Here is a 15,238-nt window from a genome sequence, read left to right on the forward strand (position 1 = left end):
CCTGCAAAGTGACATATGATGACTCTTTGATGGCCACCTATTTCATTTTTATTCTAATAAAATTTTATTGCATGAGCATAGCCAGTTGGTTATTTTACCTTGATGAGTAGCTGCAGGTTGCTCAGCAGAAGTGAAACCAGCATCAGCAAGTATGCTGTTGAAAGACTTGGGTGGATCAGGACCTTTAGGGTTAAACATCTCTACTTCAAGATATTCATCATGTTTGCGTACCACCATGCATTCAACATCCCCTTCACCTAACCATACCTGTAAATGTATTGAATGAAAAGGTCATTGGTTAGATTCATTTGAACTTGACCATGATCACACAAAATGATAATAGCAGGTATTTTATTACAAAAATTTCAGCACCAATAGGAATGATTTCCAACCATGCATTGTACATAATCTCCACTAAAATGTGACCCATAACTTATTAATTAGATATTCCATTCAATAATTCAAAATTGGAGTCATAATAAAGGGAAGTCCACATATTCCAGGTAATTCATTGCAACCATTCCTATTTTATCTTTTTCTTTTCTGAAAATTTCCAAAAGATTTTCTACATATTAATATTTTAGACCTGAAAGATGAAGATATGGTTCCCTAAATATGGAATAGTAGCTAATTTGATGCAAGGATTGGGTATCCATGTGATGTCAAACTGAGCATGACTACATTGTGAATCTATTCTTTCAGTCATAATACTCTTTTCTGTACAGTGGAATCACACATACCTTGAATGCATCGTCTATTTCCCTGCCCCAACCCTTCTGGGGGCGCTGTATGCCAGCCAAAACCAATCCCATCGCCTGGTATGGCGTTGTCTCAAACTGGGCAGGCAATACTTGGCAATCTTTTATGGCAATTTCTTCTCTGTTGCCATAATCTACAAATGACACACTACACTGCTGTGGTGTGGTAATACTGTTGACTCTGGCACGATACCACATTTTGTCAGTGTAAAGTGCAGCAACAAGTTGGTCACAACTAGGTCTGTAATGAAAAGAAAAATGAGTGATTGTAAAATATACAAACAGAAGGAATACACCATCACAATCCCTCTTACAGCTAAAGGGTGCAGAGGACAAGACCAGGGATAGCATAACCCCCTTTCTACTTCTTGTCAAAGGGGATGGAAAGGAAGGGAGGAAGAAGAAGAAGATGAAGAGAAAAGCTGTTTATACCAGTCCGGTTTTGAACCACCAACAACTTGGTTGCAGAGGACAAAACAGGGGATAGCAAGCCATGAGGGTTGACACTGCCCAGACATTGTTTTAGTGTGTATATGTGTGCTTGGATGATTGTGCAATAGGATCATATGGGATGCTTGGGCTTGCAGTCACTTTGTGCTGTCCGTGTTAGGGTTAGTTAAGGCCTCAATGAAGGGATCATTAATCTTAATTTACCCCAACTCTCTTTCTGCTTTTTGCCAAAGGGGAATGAAGTAAGAAAAGCAAAGCTGTTTTCACAGGTCCGGTTTTAAACCACCAGTCCCTTGGGTGCAGCGGACAAGACCAGGGATAGCAAGCATTGTGTTGAGCGTTTTTGTGTGCATGTTTATTGGAACGATTGCACAATCTGGTCATGTAGGATGTTTGAGCTTGCAGTCACATCATGCTGCTGGATTTTTGTGGGATTGGTCCATGTTAGGGTTAAAGCTTGGTCCTCTTGCTGTATCATTTAATTTTACTAGTAGATTTTTGTTTTATGGAAACATTAACAGTAAAATAGTTAGTAAAACAATGTTTCTATAATGATTGGCATAAGATGTCAGGATATAAATTTGAAACGGGTAGTGTTATGGAACACATCTTTCTTTGATTAAATGTTTTTACATAAGACTCACAAGAAATATGTGCGAGATGAGTCAGGCACCACACCCGCTGTATTGAGTGATGTTTGCAATTCTGCTATCTGGCTAGAATTCTCAGCTAATTGTCCATAAATCAGGTCCATTGATGCAAAGTATGTCAGCTTGATGTCAAGTTTACTGCCTTCTGCAATGGTGTCCATTATAGACACTGGCCTTTCAGTATCCACTGCTGCTGTAGCTGCTGCAGCTTGGGGAGATGGGCTGCTGGTAGCACCTGTTGTGATACCTTCAGCTAGTTGGGCTGAAATCAGTTCATCTGAAACAGAAGCTAATTAAAGGAAAAGATGATGACAAGAAAAATGCATGTTAACAGTATACCCAGTAGCATATTAGTCAAGGAGTTTTAACAGCTACTGAAATCAGTTTTTAAGTTGAAACAAAGATGCATAAAATGGCAACCATCAAGGCATTACTATGTAGCCCATTCAGAGTGTTGACATTCCAAATTATGAATTACACACTATGGTCTATGATAGAATTATAATGAGTTTAGACTTTCATTGGGGTAAAAGACTTGTGATGCATTATATAACTCAAAAAGTGAAATGCACCATAGGTTAGATTGTATGTATGTGCATAATGCTATGGGACTGTAACAAACTGTCACATATAGCCCCAAACATTTAAAGTTCAAACATCCAAATCAAATGACAATTAGTATCTTGGAAAGTGTTAGTGATTAAAATGTTTGCAGATGTCATATAATGCTTAGTGTGCATTATCGATATAAATGCTTCACATAGCGATTGTAGACAAGCATGCTAAAAGTCAAATTTTGCTGAGAGGAAGACAAAACCAAGTCAGATTTACAATTTCCCCTGCCAAAATGGCAGTCTATCTTCAACAATATATTCTAGAGTTATGCTAAATGATTTCATCCACAAAATATAAGTCTCACTACAGCCTGCTTGGTGAAGTGTGTTTGATTCCTAAAAATAAAAAAGACTGCCTAGAATTTACATTAAAAGGGCTAAAAATATGCCTAATTTTGGCCACAATTAGGATCAGTCTAATGTTTGTATAAATCAATAGACTGGGCTTGCGATATTAGAATACATAGTAACACCTATATTTTTGCTTGGCATGTGCATAGTTAATAAATGACAGGCATCAAATTTGTGTAGTTGGCATTGCTGCGTAAGAAAAAATGGGTAAACAAAGCAACTCACAAAGCCTTACTCAAAGAGAAGCATAAAATCTGCATTCTAAATTAAACACATACCTTGTGCACCTTGGGAGGCAAATAAGTTGATCTCATGCCCTTTCTTGGCATCATAACTTTTGAACTTTGCACTGCACTCTTTCTTCAAAATTCGTGCTCTGAGGAGTTCTCTTGCTCTTGCTGACCATCTGTCATCACCTTCTGAAGGACGAATTCCAGTGAGGAAACACTTCACACCCTGCGGTAAAAAGAGTCGATGGCATTGCCTTGGTTTTAATGATCCAACAAATGAAACTAATGAATGAATGGATCATTCCCTTTGCATATCCTTCAGGCTTACTTGCAATCCCCAAATTCTGCACCTTCATTTTGATCAGGTTCCATTTTTCTGTCAGGGGATATACATGAATGCATATGATATGTGTTTGGACTGTTTCAGTCCAGCTGAAAAAGAAAAATCTAACAAAGGCCAAAGGAGGTGGATGGATTATGTAAGGTTTATTATTTATTTTATTTATTACAATTTATCACTGGCACAGAATTACAAAAAAATATATAATGTTGCACAAAAGTTACATCAAAATTTACACAATATCATAAAAGGAACAAAATTTGTTTTTACAAGTCCAGTGAATGGCTAGAGCGAACAGGTGCCAAACACCTCTAAGACCGCCCACCAAATCAAAAAAAGAAGGGAAGGGAAAAATAAATTAGAGGGGGAAAAATGCAGGTTAAATTACCTTTCCATGCAATTTGGACAATAACGAGGTCCAAGTGCAAACACAAGTGGCATCAAAGGTGTGAGCAAATTTGGACTGGTAAAACTCCAAAACAACAGAATTTGTAGATCTGATAATACTAGGGAGCTGTACATCAAGATCTTCCAAATTATGTTTATTTCATGACTATAGACCCATGTTTAGCCAGTATATTCTCAACATGAAAACAAATGGAAGTACAAAGAAATAATATTAGACAGGATCATATGTGTTGCAAAGGAAAATTCATCATGTGACTAATTCCTCTAACCTGTTTAGGCAATTTGACCATCTCTTCCTTGAGCTTCTTCAAATTGTTTCTGGGTACACGCATGCGTTCACCAAAGTCTACCAGCATGACATCCACTCCCTCTTCAGGACTGTTGACTGACAGGATCTCTGCCCTATGCCATTTACCTTTCCATTCAGCTGCACAAAGTTCACCAACCTGAGAAGAAATGTGTATACCATTATTACATCTCTAAACTTCACAACCATGTTTTTCTTCTGGATCCATTGGCATTGTTTTATGCTAGCTCAGAAGTCTTTTGACATTATACTACACAGCTGAATGAATGTAATTTATTGACAGTGAAACAAATTATTATAATATAATACATGATTATTTTCTCATTCAAACAGATTTACATTCTATATAGGATTCTGTTACTAACAAAATGTAAAACACTCGTGCTGTACGAGGCATCAACATGCTTTAAATTTGTGAATGTAGGACCAATGTTACTGTTTAAGCACTCCCATGACAATGTTGTGTCACAAGAAGACTTTTCCCCTATATCCACCATACATTATTCCAGAAGTTATGATGTAGTACTCGTGTGTAACTGATGGTAACCAAGTGGTCTTAATTTTCTTAATATGGGCATACTGATTTCATATGTGGATCATCACAATATATGACAATGTTACATATATATGTGATACGGTTGGAGACTGGAGAGCGATGTATAACATCTGTGTAAGAGATGAAGGTTTTGACATTTTTGCTGGCAGGGGAAAACTAATGTGCTCTGTTATTAGATATGCACCTTCAGATCTGTTAATGTATAAAAAGTTAGGTTTAAGCAAGTGGAAACTTTAGCCAAAAGACCCCATGTGAATAATGCCTAGAAAAACTGTTTGCCTCATAACAGTATTGGTCACCTTCTGCCATTTGTATGAACTACATCGCTAAGGAGATTCCTTTATTCCTATGAAGGCACCAGCTAACATATTTGTATCATAATGAACATAACACCCCGCGCGGATGATGTCTTTTGTGACACTCTTTCGATGGAATGTGGAGAAAGTACCCCTGGAGTGATGCATGATGGGAAATAGGGAACAAGGTCTACATACTTTTGCTTAGAATACTTCAGCATCCCATACAGAAATGTTCTATCCCAGGGCCGTAGCAAGGGATGTGAGATGGCCTCAAATTGAAATAAAGATATAAAGAAAAACCATAACAAATTTCTCAAAAAATGGGACGGCCTTGGCCTTCCCACGGCCCTGTTCTATCCGAACTTGGCCTCCCCACTTGCTACGGCCATGTTCTATCCTAACACTTACTTGTGTGAGGTAAAAGTGCAACTCCTTAGCGGTTGGCAGACCAGGATATGTTGCCTTCATTAGGTTGGTTAACTCAACATATGGTAGACAGCAGGTACGTTGTATCAGGTTCACATACACACATTCCGGATTTAGTACTGCTGTTACTAGCACCTAGATGGGTGGGTGGTTGGGAAATATTGTGTGAAGTGGTTAAGTTGTAAAATTGAATGACAACATTTTCAAAAACCAATACTTTACCTGCAATTTTAGCCACCTGGGCATAACCCCTATATTTTACATCAGTTAAGTTCAGTTTATTTCATCCATTCAAAATACATGTTAACATAATACAGAATCATATTTTCTTTTATAAAATAGTGTGGAACATTTTAAATTATATGACAAAAGTATGAGAAACAGAGGATGAGGATGCCACCAAACGCACAGCGTGATGTTGTGGCACCCTATACATATGTTTCAATTTTACAATAAGCAAAACAAAATTAATACATATCATACATACTATAACTAAAACATTCAAGAACAACACTCATTATGCTGTTTTCGATATCAGACTTTAGATACTTTCAGATATGTAACTTTGCAACTTGCAATAGTTAGCAAATATTAAAAAAGCCTATTTATTATGTAAATTTGCATATTAGCAAAGAGGAAAATGACTCTAGCAGACATTTGGAACACTGACCCAAGTTTCAGGTAAAATACTGCAAGATAATGGAAGATTGTGAAGTACTGGTAAAAATTGACATCCCAAAAACTTTCAGTCAATTAAGCTCACAATGTACCATTTATAATATTTGAATTTAATGATTGAATACTGTATTACTTAAGGGGGTACTACACCCCTGCCCAATTCTGTGCCTATTTTTGCATTTTTCTCAAAAAATATAGTGTATTGGTGACAAGATATATATATTATAGGGGCAAGGACTACAACTACTGCACTATAAATTTTATTTCTGCACAGACAACAGTTGTGGAGTTACATTAAAAAATGAGGGAAAACCAATATTTGATCAATAAATCAATAACTACTTGTCTTGAGTTGCTGAATTTTCAGTGCAGTAATTGTAGTCCTTGCCCCTATAATATACATATCTTACTTGTCACCAATGCGCTATAATTTTTGAGAAAAATGCAAAAATAGGCACAAAATCGGCCAGGGGTGTAGTACCCCCTTAAAGTGATTACTTTATGCTTCTTATGTATCTTTGTAAACGCAGGGTCTCCTTGGAAATCAGTTTTTTGACATTGAAGGAGCTACCCTGGGTAAAGATAGTTGAAATAAATTAATATTGATCAGTGTACTTGGGGCCCTCATGATGAATCTGTTTAAAAGATGCCCACAACACTTTCAAAAAATATCTTTTAAACTTGACTGATCAAGGACTTATACTTTAAATTATGTCAAAATAAAAGCAAAGATCATTATACATGTAATTATGTCTACTTACATCCAGTGTTTTTTCCTCTGGCTTTGCCTCTGGGACATCCTTGGAGAGAAATCGTCCATACACAGCACTTGCCTGAGGGTGAGGAACATAAGCTGGTTTACTGGCAAACAGGGGACTTTTTGCTCTTGTACTAGGCTAGATGAATGATAGAATAGATGAGGAAATTGCATAGATGCAAGGAGGCAAGAAGCAGTGTTAATATAGCACAATACAAGCATAGGCAGAAGCAATGGAATATAATATACAAACACCACAACAAATTGCTACATTAGACAATACACAATAGATGAAGTAACTGCAGTAAAGATCAAATACATTGCTTATTTTCTCCTTCAGTTTTATATAATTGCACATAGCTTTAACAACACTTCAGTTAAAATTTTGTTTTGATCCTAGAAAATACATTAGGAACAAAACAATGTAATACTAATTAAAAGTAAATCTTTGTTTTTTTAAATTTTTATCAAGTTTGTTATGTTGTAACATGAAGAACACAATGTATTTCGCCCAGACCTCTATGCACAGGGTGCAGCAGGTCATGTAACAGTGATTGCATCTGCTGGCGCAACATTTAGCATTTGTACACAAAGGAATCAAAAGCTGAAGAGGGAAGGGTACGGATACCGGTAAAATACATTTCTGGACAGGCTGAAGTAGTGTTAACATATTTCAGGTTTATGCAATGAAGCAAGCAACATTAAAACTAACATTAGAATCATGATTCCCTTCTGCAGAGCTTACTTCAGGTGAGAACTGTATCAACATGCACTAAGCCCAAAGTTGCTGCTGTGTCATGTACAGCACACATGCTGTTGTGCACACAGTTATCCCAGTCAGTGATCATTGATAGTGCCTTGTTTTAAGGAATCTGTGATTTTCATTTTAAATGTGACATTTATTTAGGGCCCATACCTATTTACCAGTGCACAGCCTTCCCTAGCCAAGCTGCAGCCACAATGCTTGCTCCCATTCATTGAGGGATTCTGCAGCAAAGCTGGGGAAAGCTGCACACTGTTACTTAGGTATGGGACCTTAAACAGACAGAAACAGAAACTTTAGAAATAGCAACAAGAATAAGCTAGTTTATTGGAACACATGCAACTATTTTGGCTAGATATGGCCTGTTAATGTATCCAACAAAAATGGAGGAAGGAATTGGACAATTAAATTAATACAAATGTTGAATACAAATACCAAAACAATTTGCACAAAATCATATCATATTGTTTGTATTATTGATTATATATATATTTATTGACACAAGATTGAATTCCAGTAAATTTTCTTTAAAGAAATTGTAATTAGTGAATCGGAAACAAAATTTAAAGGAACTGCTTATCCATGTCATCTTTGTGAAAACACATTGAAATGCTTGTGCACATTACATTCAGAAGGCTTTATTTCTTGGGGAGGGGGAGTTATTTGATCCATGAGGATCCACTCTTAGTATGGAATTCTGCCTTACGCTTACCTTCTTCACCACTTGCTGTGGCCGAGGTGGTGGTGGCTGAGGTGGTGGTGCCTGTTGCACCTGAGCAGGTTCTGATGGCATTTTTCTGAAGAAAAAAATAAGTCAGAAAACTTTATATAGCAACTTCCTTTCCTTGAATCGATTACCTCCCACGTTGCCATGTTATTATAGATGTCTGTGTTTATCATAACATACACATAATGGTATGCAAGTGTTAAGGACATCAACACTCCGATGATACAGAATTGAGCCAAACGTATCATACCTCTAACCCTAACCCAACCCATGTTTTTTTTTGCTATCAAAAGGGAAGGAAGAAACAACAAAGGGGAGAAGATGAAAGAAGAAGTCGCTTGGCACCCCCGAAAATCGAACCTCAGACCCCTCGCATGCCACGCAGAAGACCACCGACCTGTAGCCAAGGGGGTTACGCGGGTATATGACTTGGCAGATTGCGTCATCGCATCATGTGGAATGTATGCACGTGCAGTGGTTATCATAATGAGCTTTAGTGAGACTCAGTCGGGTTAGGGAACAAACCAAAATTTTCACGACTTAGGGTGGAAGGGTGTCAAAAAATCTGATTACATTGGTATGAAGCTAGTAAAAAATTGATTGCTTGCAACCATTATACATCTTAGAGGGCATGTGATAAATTAATGGAAATCTGAGAGCAATAATTGGCTCATCCAGTCACTCAGCATATAAAATTGCCAGATCTTTTGTAGCGTGTTTGTGTATACATACCCTTCAGCAATGGCTTTACATTGAAGTTTGTGCTTTGGCCAGTGTTCAGCTTGACATTCCTTGGTACAGTATGGCGTCTTGCACTTTGAACATTTATGCGATCCTACAGAAAACAAATATACACAAACATAATATATAACCTTCCAGCGTACATCATACACTACTAGCAGGCTTTATTGGCATCCAACCTTTTTTCTCCCTAATATGAAAGTTAAGATGCAAAACCCGATATATCCATTTTTCTCAATTTGAGATATAGGCTATTACTTTTGATAAAAGTCTCTTAAGATTTCCCTTGAAATTGTTAGAGTAGGGCATCAATTATTTACAACCAACATTATACTGAAGTTTGAAAATGAGGTTTATCAGCTTTTGCATTTCAACTCTTCATAAACTGGCCTCAAAAAGAAACTTATAATTTTTCACAAGGTCATATCTTAAAATCCTCTCCATAAAAATGAACAAAAATTGCACACAGGATTACTTCAATAATCTACTCTAAACACATGTCAGTAACCAAGCAGTTGTCCAACTAACACAACAGCAAAATGCATTGACATGGAACACCGTCCTGGACCAAAATTTACATCCCAACAGATTTCTTTTGTTGGGTTTCAATTATTCGCCTGTACATGAACAAAAATTACACACAGGGTAACTTCAATACTCTACTCTAAACACATGTCAGTAACCAAGCAGTTGTCCAACTGACACAACAGCAAAATGCACTGACACGGAACAGCTTCCGGGACCACATTGACAGGCGAATAATTGGAACCCAACAAAAGAAATCTGTTGGGATGTGAATTTTGGTCCAGAAAGGTGTTCCATGTCAGTGCATTTTGCTGTTGTGTCAGTTGGACAACTGTTTGGTTACTGACATGTGTTTAGAGTAGGGTATTGAAGTAATCCTGTGTGCAATTTTTGTTCATTTTTATGGAGAGGATTTTAAGATATGACCTTGTGAAAAATTATAAGTTTCTTTTTGAGGCCAGTTATTTGTTCCTTTGGATAAAATCTGTTTTGACATTATTAATTTAAACTTTCTTTAGACAGGGTAGACCCTTCAATGACAAAGCACTGATTTCCATGGGGGCACTTATTGACTTATTAAACTTATTCATCGAATTGTATTTTACATATCATGGAAATAAAATAAATTCGAATTATTCTGAAATTAAGCTGAATATAGCAAAACTTTCATACAGAATACAAGTTAAATCTCCTGAAGATTTATATGATAGCAGAAGGACATTATTTGTATTCAGAATGCAATTCGATATGTCTGATGTACTCTCATGTCACACAAAAATACTATGCAAACATTGTTATCAAAGCACATATAATAACTGCAAGCTTTCTCATAAGATTTCCAAATAACAATACATTATCTTTTAAATCTTCAAGTGTTTTTGTATCATTAAGTACTGTAAAACTTAACAACCTCATATTATTTGGTGTACTAATAGTACTAGCACTCACCTAGTCCACCACAGTTAGCGCATGGCGATCTCTTGCTTGTCTTAGAAGGGCTAGGGGTCTTGGATGTAGCACTGCTATTAGCCCTTTGTGGTGGCTGCTGTAATATTCAACAATATCAAGACAATTTAGGCACATATATTACACAGGATTCATATACAATTGTTTTGTTGCAGTTAGTTCATTAATTCAACATTTTTTGTATTGGTTGGTCAATCAGTCTAGTTCAGACAACCACTACAAAGTATTTGAAACATTTGGATAAATTTGGGTTAGTTGCACAAAGATTAGCACCTAAATAGACAGCAGTAGCATATACATTATCCTTTATTTGTAGCATGCAATGATATGCCAATATCATGGCCTGGTACTGCAAGCCAAATTGACGAGTGGAAAAGGTGAAAAAGAGTTTTGCAACAAAAATGTAACTAACTACCAATTATGGATAACAGTATTGTTAAGATTTCTCCAGTGGCACATATGGGCTCCCCTGACATAACTGGAATTTTAGACACAAACTAAAAATGCCCTTCCATAAAAATCTCACCCGCAAATATGGGCATGGACCCTTGATTCTTATTGGAGTCTCAGAGGAGGGAGCTCTCTATTAGTACCTGAAATTTACCCATATGTGCCACTAGGAGAATCTTTACGGTATTAGTTTTGAAAAATATGTTCATAATTTTAAGTACTACTGATATAAATTATTTGGAAGGGTATCAAATGTTTGCAATTATGAGCAAATCAAGACTAATAGGCAAAATATGTCTAAGCGCTAAACTGAATATAAATAAACCAGTGTAATAATGAAAACTGTCCCCGAAACAACTAAATAAAATATAAGTGATGTGACATACTCTGCTCAACAAATACAGGTCATCTTAGCCATTTAAAAAACTTTTTAGTCATTATATAAGTACTTGTTGCCTTGTATGTTATAACAAAACATGTCACATGATCAGTTCATATACAACAATCTTCTATATAATTGGGGCATGTTGCCATTTTATGAGGTATCAAATATTTTACATATTTTTATCTTCATAAATTGTAATATCAATAATTAAATATCAAAACAACAGCATATAATGCAGATTACAGATCATAATCAGATTTGTCCTTTTAACAAAATACTTATAATCACCATGAACAGGATTTAATTATACACTACTATAGTAGGAATTCCAATTGAATGAACGCAGCTTTCAGCAGCTGTACTCGATCCAACCGCGATCGTATATCGCGTATTTCAAATTACAACACGAACGCACACCTTGGATACAATGCTAACCAATCACGAGTGCGTTGCCATGGTTGATTCACTTCATGCGTTACTCACGCACAGTCGCTGCACGCTGGCGTACATATCGCACAGTGTACGCAAAAATTAAATCACGCTATTGAAAGCTGTGTTCATTCAATTGGAATTCCCACTATAGAAATATTTAAAAAAAGATCAGACTTTAATTATTGGCATTTTTCAAAAACAGCATTAATATAGTAAATCGAATTAGTGTTATTTCATATATAAGGTCAGGCAACAGAACATTTGCACTGACAGTGTACTTAAGTCCCACAACACTTCGGTGAGCACCATGAGAACACAAAAGGTAGGATACAAATCAGAATTGTCAGTGCCTGATCCTTGATTTGAATAGCGTAAAATAAATCACCCAGGAATTGTATGGACACTATGCTCAGAAAGGGTAAAACCAAGATACAGCTTGTGAGATGGTTTCTTTTGGCATAGGACACTCTGAACTATCTGTATTATATGCTAATGCAACAGAACAATTTAAAGTTTTTAACAGAAAATACCAACAAGATTTAAAAATAGATTTGCAACAATTTTAAGTTTTAAACAGAAAATACTAACAAGATTTGTTAGTAAATCGAAGTGGTGAAAAACAAAATACGGAATGCAAACATGAATAGAACTAACGTAACAGACTGTCCTATGCCAAAGGGAATTATTCTAGAAATGTCACAACAATCTACTTTGTATAACATACATTCAAACTTTAATGTTTGATATTTTTACAGTATTTTTTTTAAAATTTAGCTGTGTAATTAATTGACAGTGTCCAAATATGGATATGGCTTTTCTCATAACCTTTTTTTTTTATAAATGTCCTGTCCTGTCCTCCATGAATGTTCTTGTTTTTGATGTGTTTAAAGTACGACATTTCATCATTGCTATGTGGCGGAAATAGGAAAATGAATGCATCCTAACATTAAGTCTGAGTTATAATATATTTTATCTGGCATTGACATTTGCAGTCAGGGCCACAAATAGTGCTAAAATAATAATTTTACAAAACAGTGATTCAATTGGAATCTGACCCACTGCTTAGATGTAATCATCTGACACAGTACTCACTCCCTATTCCAAGAAATTACAGCAATATTGCTTTTTGGGATTAAACAATATAATCATGTTTTACCAAATGAAACATAACTAAATCTTAATCATTTAGTTAGATCTAACTGGCAAATAAAAGTAAAATTTGAATAGTTTTGCCATTTCAGGGGAAATGGACCAAAACATGCAATTTTGCATGATTTCTGACAATTTCAGTCACAGAATTCAAAGACTTGGCACAGGTCTAAGCATTTAAAATTTGTTGTATGCTATGAGTTTGTTCATGAATTTAATATTCTATATTAATTTTGATAATGGGTTATAAAAGATACTAGACAATGTGTTTTCCAAAAATTAGTATGCATATCCTGAAATTAGAATTAGTACAAGTCTTTCAGCTTGATTATCACAGCACACACTATAAAAATGCATGTTTTTGGCTCTTATTTCCAAAATTTGGCCAAATATTAAAATTGGACTTTCATTGTCAGTTAGAATTAACTAAAAGATTAGGATTTAGCTATGTTTCATTTTGCTAAACAAGATACTGTATTTTTCTGGAATAGGGAGTAGATGTAGTAGACATATAACAAGAAATACCCATGTCATGGACAGTCAGAAAATGTTCTAAATACAATACATATAGCTAGATTACTTGGCAGTTAAAATTTCATTGCCCTGAATAATGGCATATTCCCTCAAGCATAGGACAATAAATATTACAAACAGAAATCATATTTCAACTGTATGAACAACTTTAAAACACAATGCTAAATAATAACCAGAGTTAAAACAAAGTTATAAAAATCTATGAAACCCTTCACATGGTGACATTTCTACTTTTTGAGTTTTGTAGACAAAAAAAGTGGAAATTTAGACTGTGAATGAACTGTTTTCATTTTATGGCTCTGACTTCAACATCAAAAGTTATGAGCAAAGAAAGATTTAAAAAGTTTATTTATTTATATTTTTATAAAACAAAAGATAATGCGACACATGAAAGGTTTTCACAGATCACATCACATTTATGGGAATTTATAGAGTACTCTACAATGAACACAACACATCAAAACCCTTAATATATCATTTTTGTCCAGCATGTACCCTCAGTGGTGTAGCCAAGGGGGTCAGCAAGTCCCTGTGAGAAGTCTTGCCCTCCTTGTGGGATGCTGGCCACAGTAATATTTAAGATTTTTAGGCCTGTTTAGAATTTTTTAGCCCTTTTGGTCAATGTTTGTCCCTGGCTACACCACTGTGTACCATGCATTTGAAACAAAAAAACAAACATGTATTATACTACTTTATAATACAACTTCTACTGCAACATGCACATACTTACAGATGCATAATAACAATCTGATTCCTATTATTTAACAAAATTAATTGCCTTGTTCAACAATAAACAGCTTTTAAGAGCTCAATAAACTCTAAAATTGAAGCAAGTTGCAACTGGGTGATGTAAACTGTAAAAAGGCTGAAGTGCAGAGGTGTACAATATTTGCTTTTCCTTACTTTTCTGTTTCCTCACTCAAAACTCACTCTTCTAAACTTAACATCCAAAATGAAAACAATTAACTGAAAACTTTGAAAGTCAACATTAGTCTGGTCCTGTTTTATGCAGTGAACCATTGAAATAACGATAGTTTATCCCTTCAAGCAATCAACTTATAAGTGATATATTCTGCTATTTATAGATTGATCAAATATTAATGATTTTATGAGACCAGGTTGATTAAGCAAAAGAGAATAAAAATAAGAAAGGTTCCTTCCAAATTGCATTCAGTGACAGATGGAAATGGCCATCCATAATATAGTTCATTCCAGTTGCAAACTGGTACACCTCCACATATCTCACTCACCACTACCTCACTATCATTGGTAACTGTTTCTTTGCTATCAACTTGTCTTTCGCTAGCATTTGTCTCTTTCTTGATCACTTCTGGTGCATTAGAAATCTCGGGCGTTATCACAACAGTCTCTAGGACTTTCGCATGAGCCTTTTGTTTATTCTCACTAATCTCGGATACCACCTGAACCTCTGGAGTTGTGATCAGAACATCTGGAGACATGATCTGAACCGCTGGAGATGTGACCTGAACCTCTGGAGATGTGACCTGGACCTCTGGAGATGCAACCTGAACCTCTGGAGATGCAGAATGAACCTCTGGAGATGCAGCATGAACTTTTGGAGATGCAGCATAAACCTCTGGAGATGCAGCATGAACTTCTGGAGATGTAGCATGAACCTCTGGAGATACAGCATGGACCTCTGGAGAAGACGCACAAACCTCTGCTGTTACTATGTCAGCATCTTGTGTTTTCCCATCAACTTCTATTATTTCACCAGTCTC

At 35.9% G+C, this 15,238-nt stretch overlaps 1 protein-coding gene across 1 annotated transcript in view; it reads right to left on the bottom strand.

The window, feature by feature from the left end:
• The window catches only part of LOC140149123 (uncharacterized), a 69,244-nt gene that overhangs the window by 19,589 nt on the left and 34,417 nt on the right, over positions 1 to 15,238 (bottom strand). The window contains exons 11-20 of the mRNA XM_072171304.1: positions 10,529 to 10,625; positions 9,047 to 9,149; positions 8,300 to 8,384; positions 6,829 to 6,900; positions 5,372 to 5,524; positions 4,071 to 4,247; positions 3,102 to 3,279; positions 1,853 to 2,147; positions 741 to 999; positions 99 to 267 (exon numbers count right to left, since the gene is read on the bottom strand). Coding sequence (XP_072027405.1) covers positions 99 to 267; positions 741 to 999; positions 1,853 to 2,147; positions 3,102 to 3,279; positions 4,071 to 4,247; positions 5,372 to 5,524; positions 6,829 to 6,900; positions 8,300 to 8,384; positions 9,047 to 9,149; positions 10,529 to 10,625 — 1,588 coding nt within the window. The remainder of the gene's footprint in view (positions 1 to 98; positions 268 to 740; positions 1,000 to 1,852; positions 2,148 to 3,101; positions 3,280 to 4,070; positions 4,248 to 5,371; positions 5,525 to 6,828; positions 6,901 to 8,299; positions 8,385 to 9,046; positions 9,150 to 10,528; positions 10,626 to 15,238) is intronic.

The sequence above is a fragment of the Amphiura filiformis genome, chromosome 3, assembly GCF_039555335.1.
Source record: "Amphiura filiformis chromosome 3, Afil_fr2py, whole genome shotgun sequence".
Lineage (NCBI taxonomy): Eukaryota > Metazoa > Echinodermata > Ophiuroidea > Amphilepidida > Amphiuridae > Amphiura > Amphiura filiformis.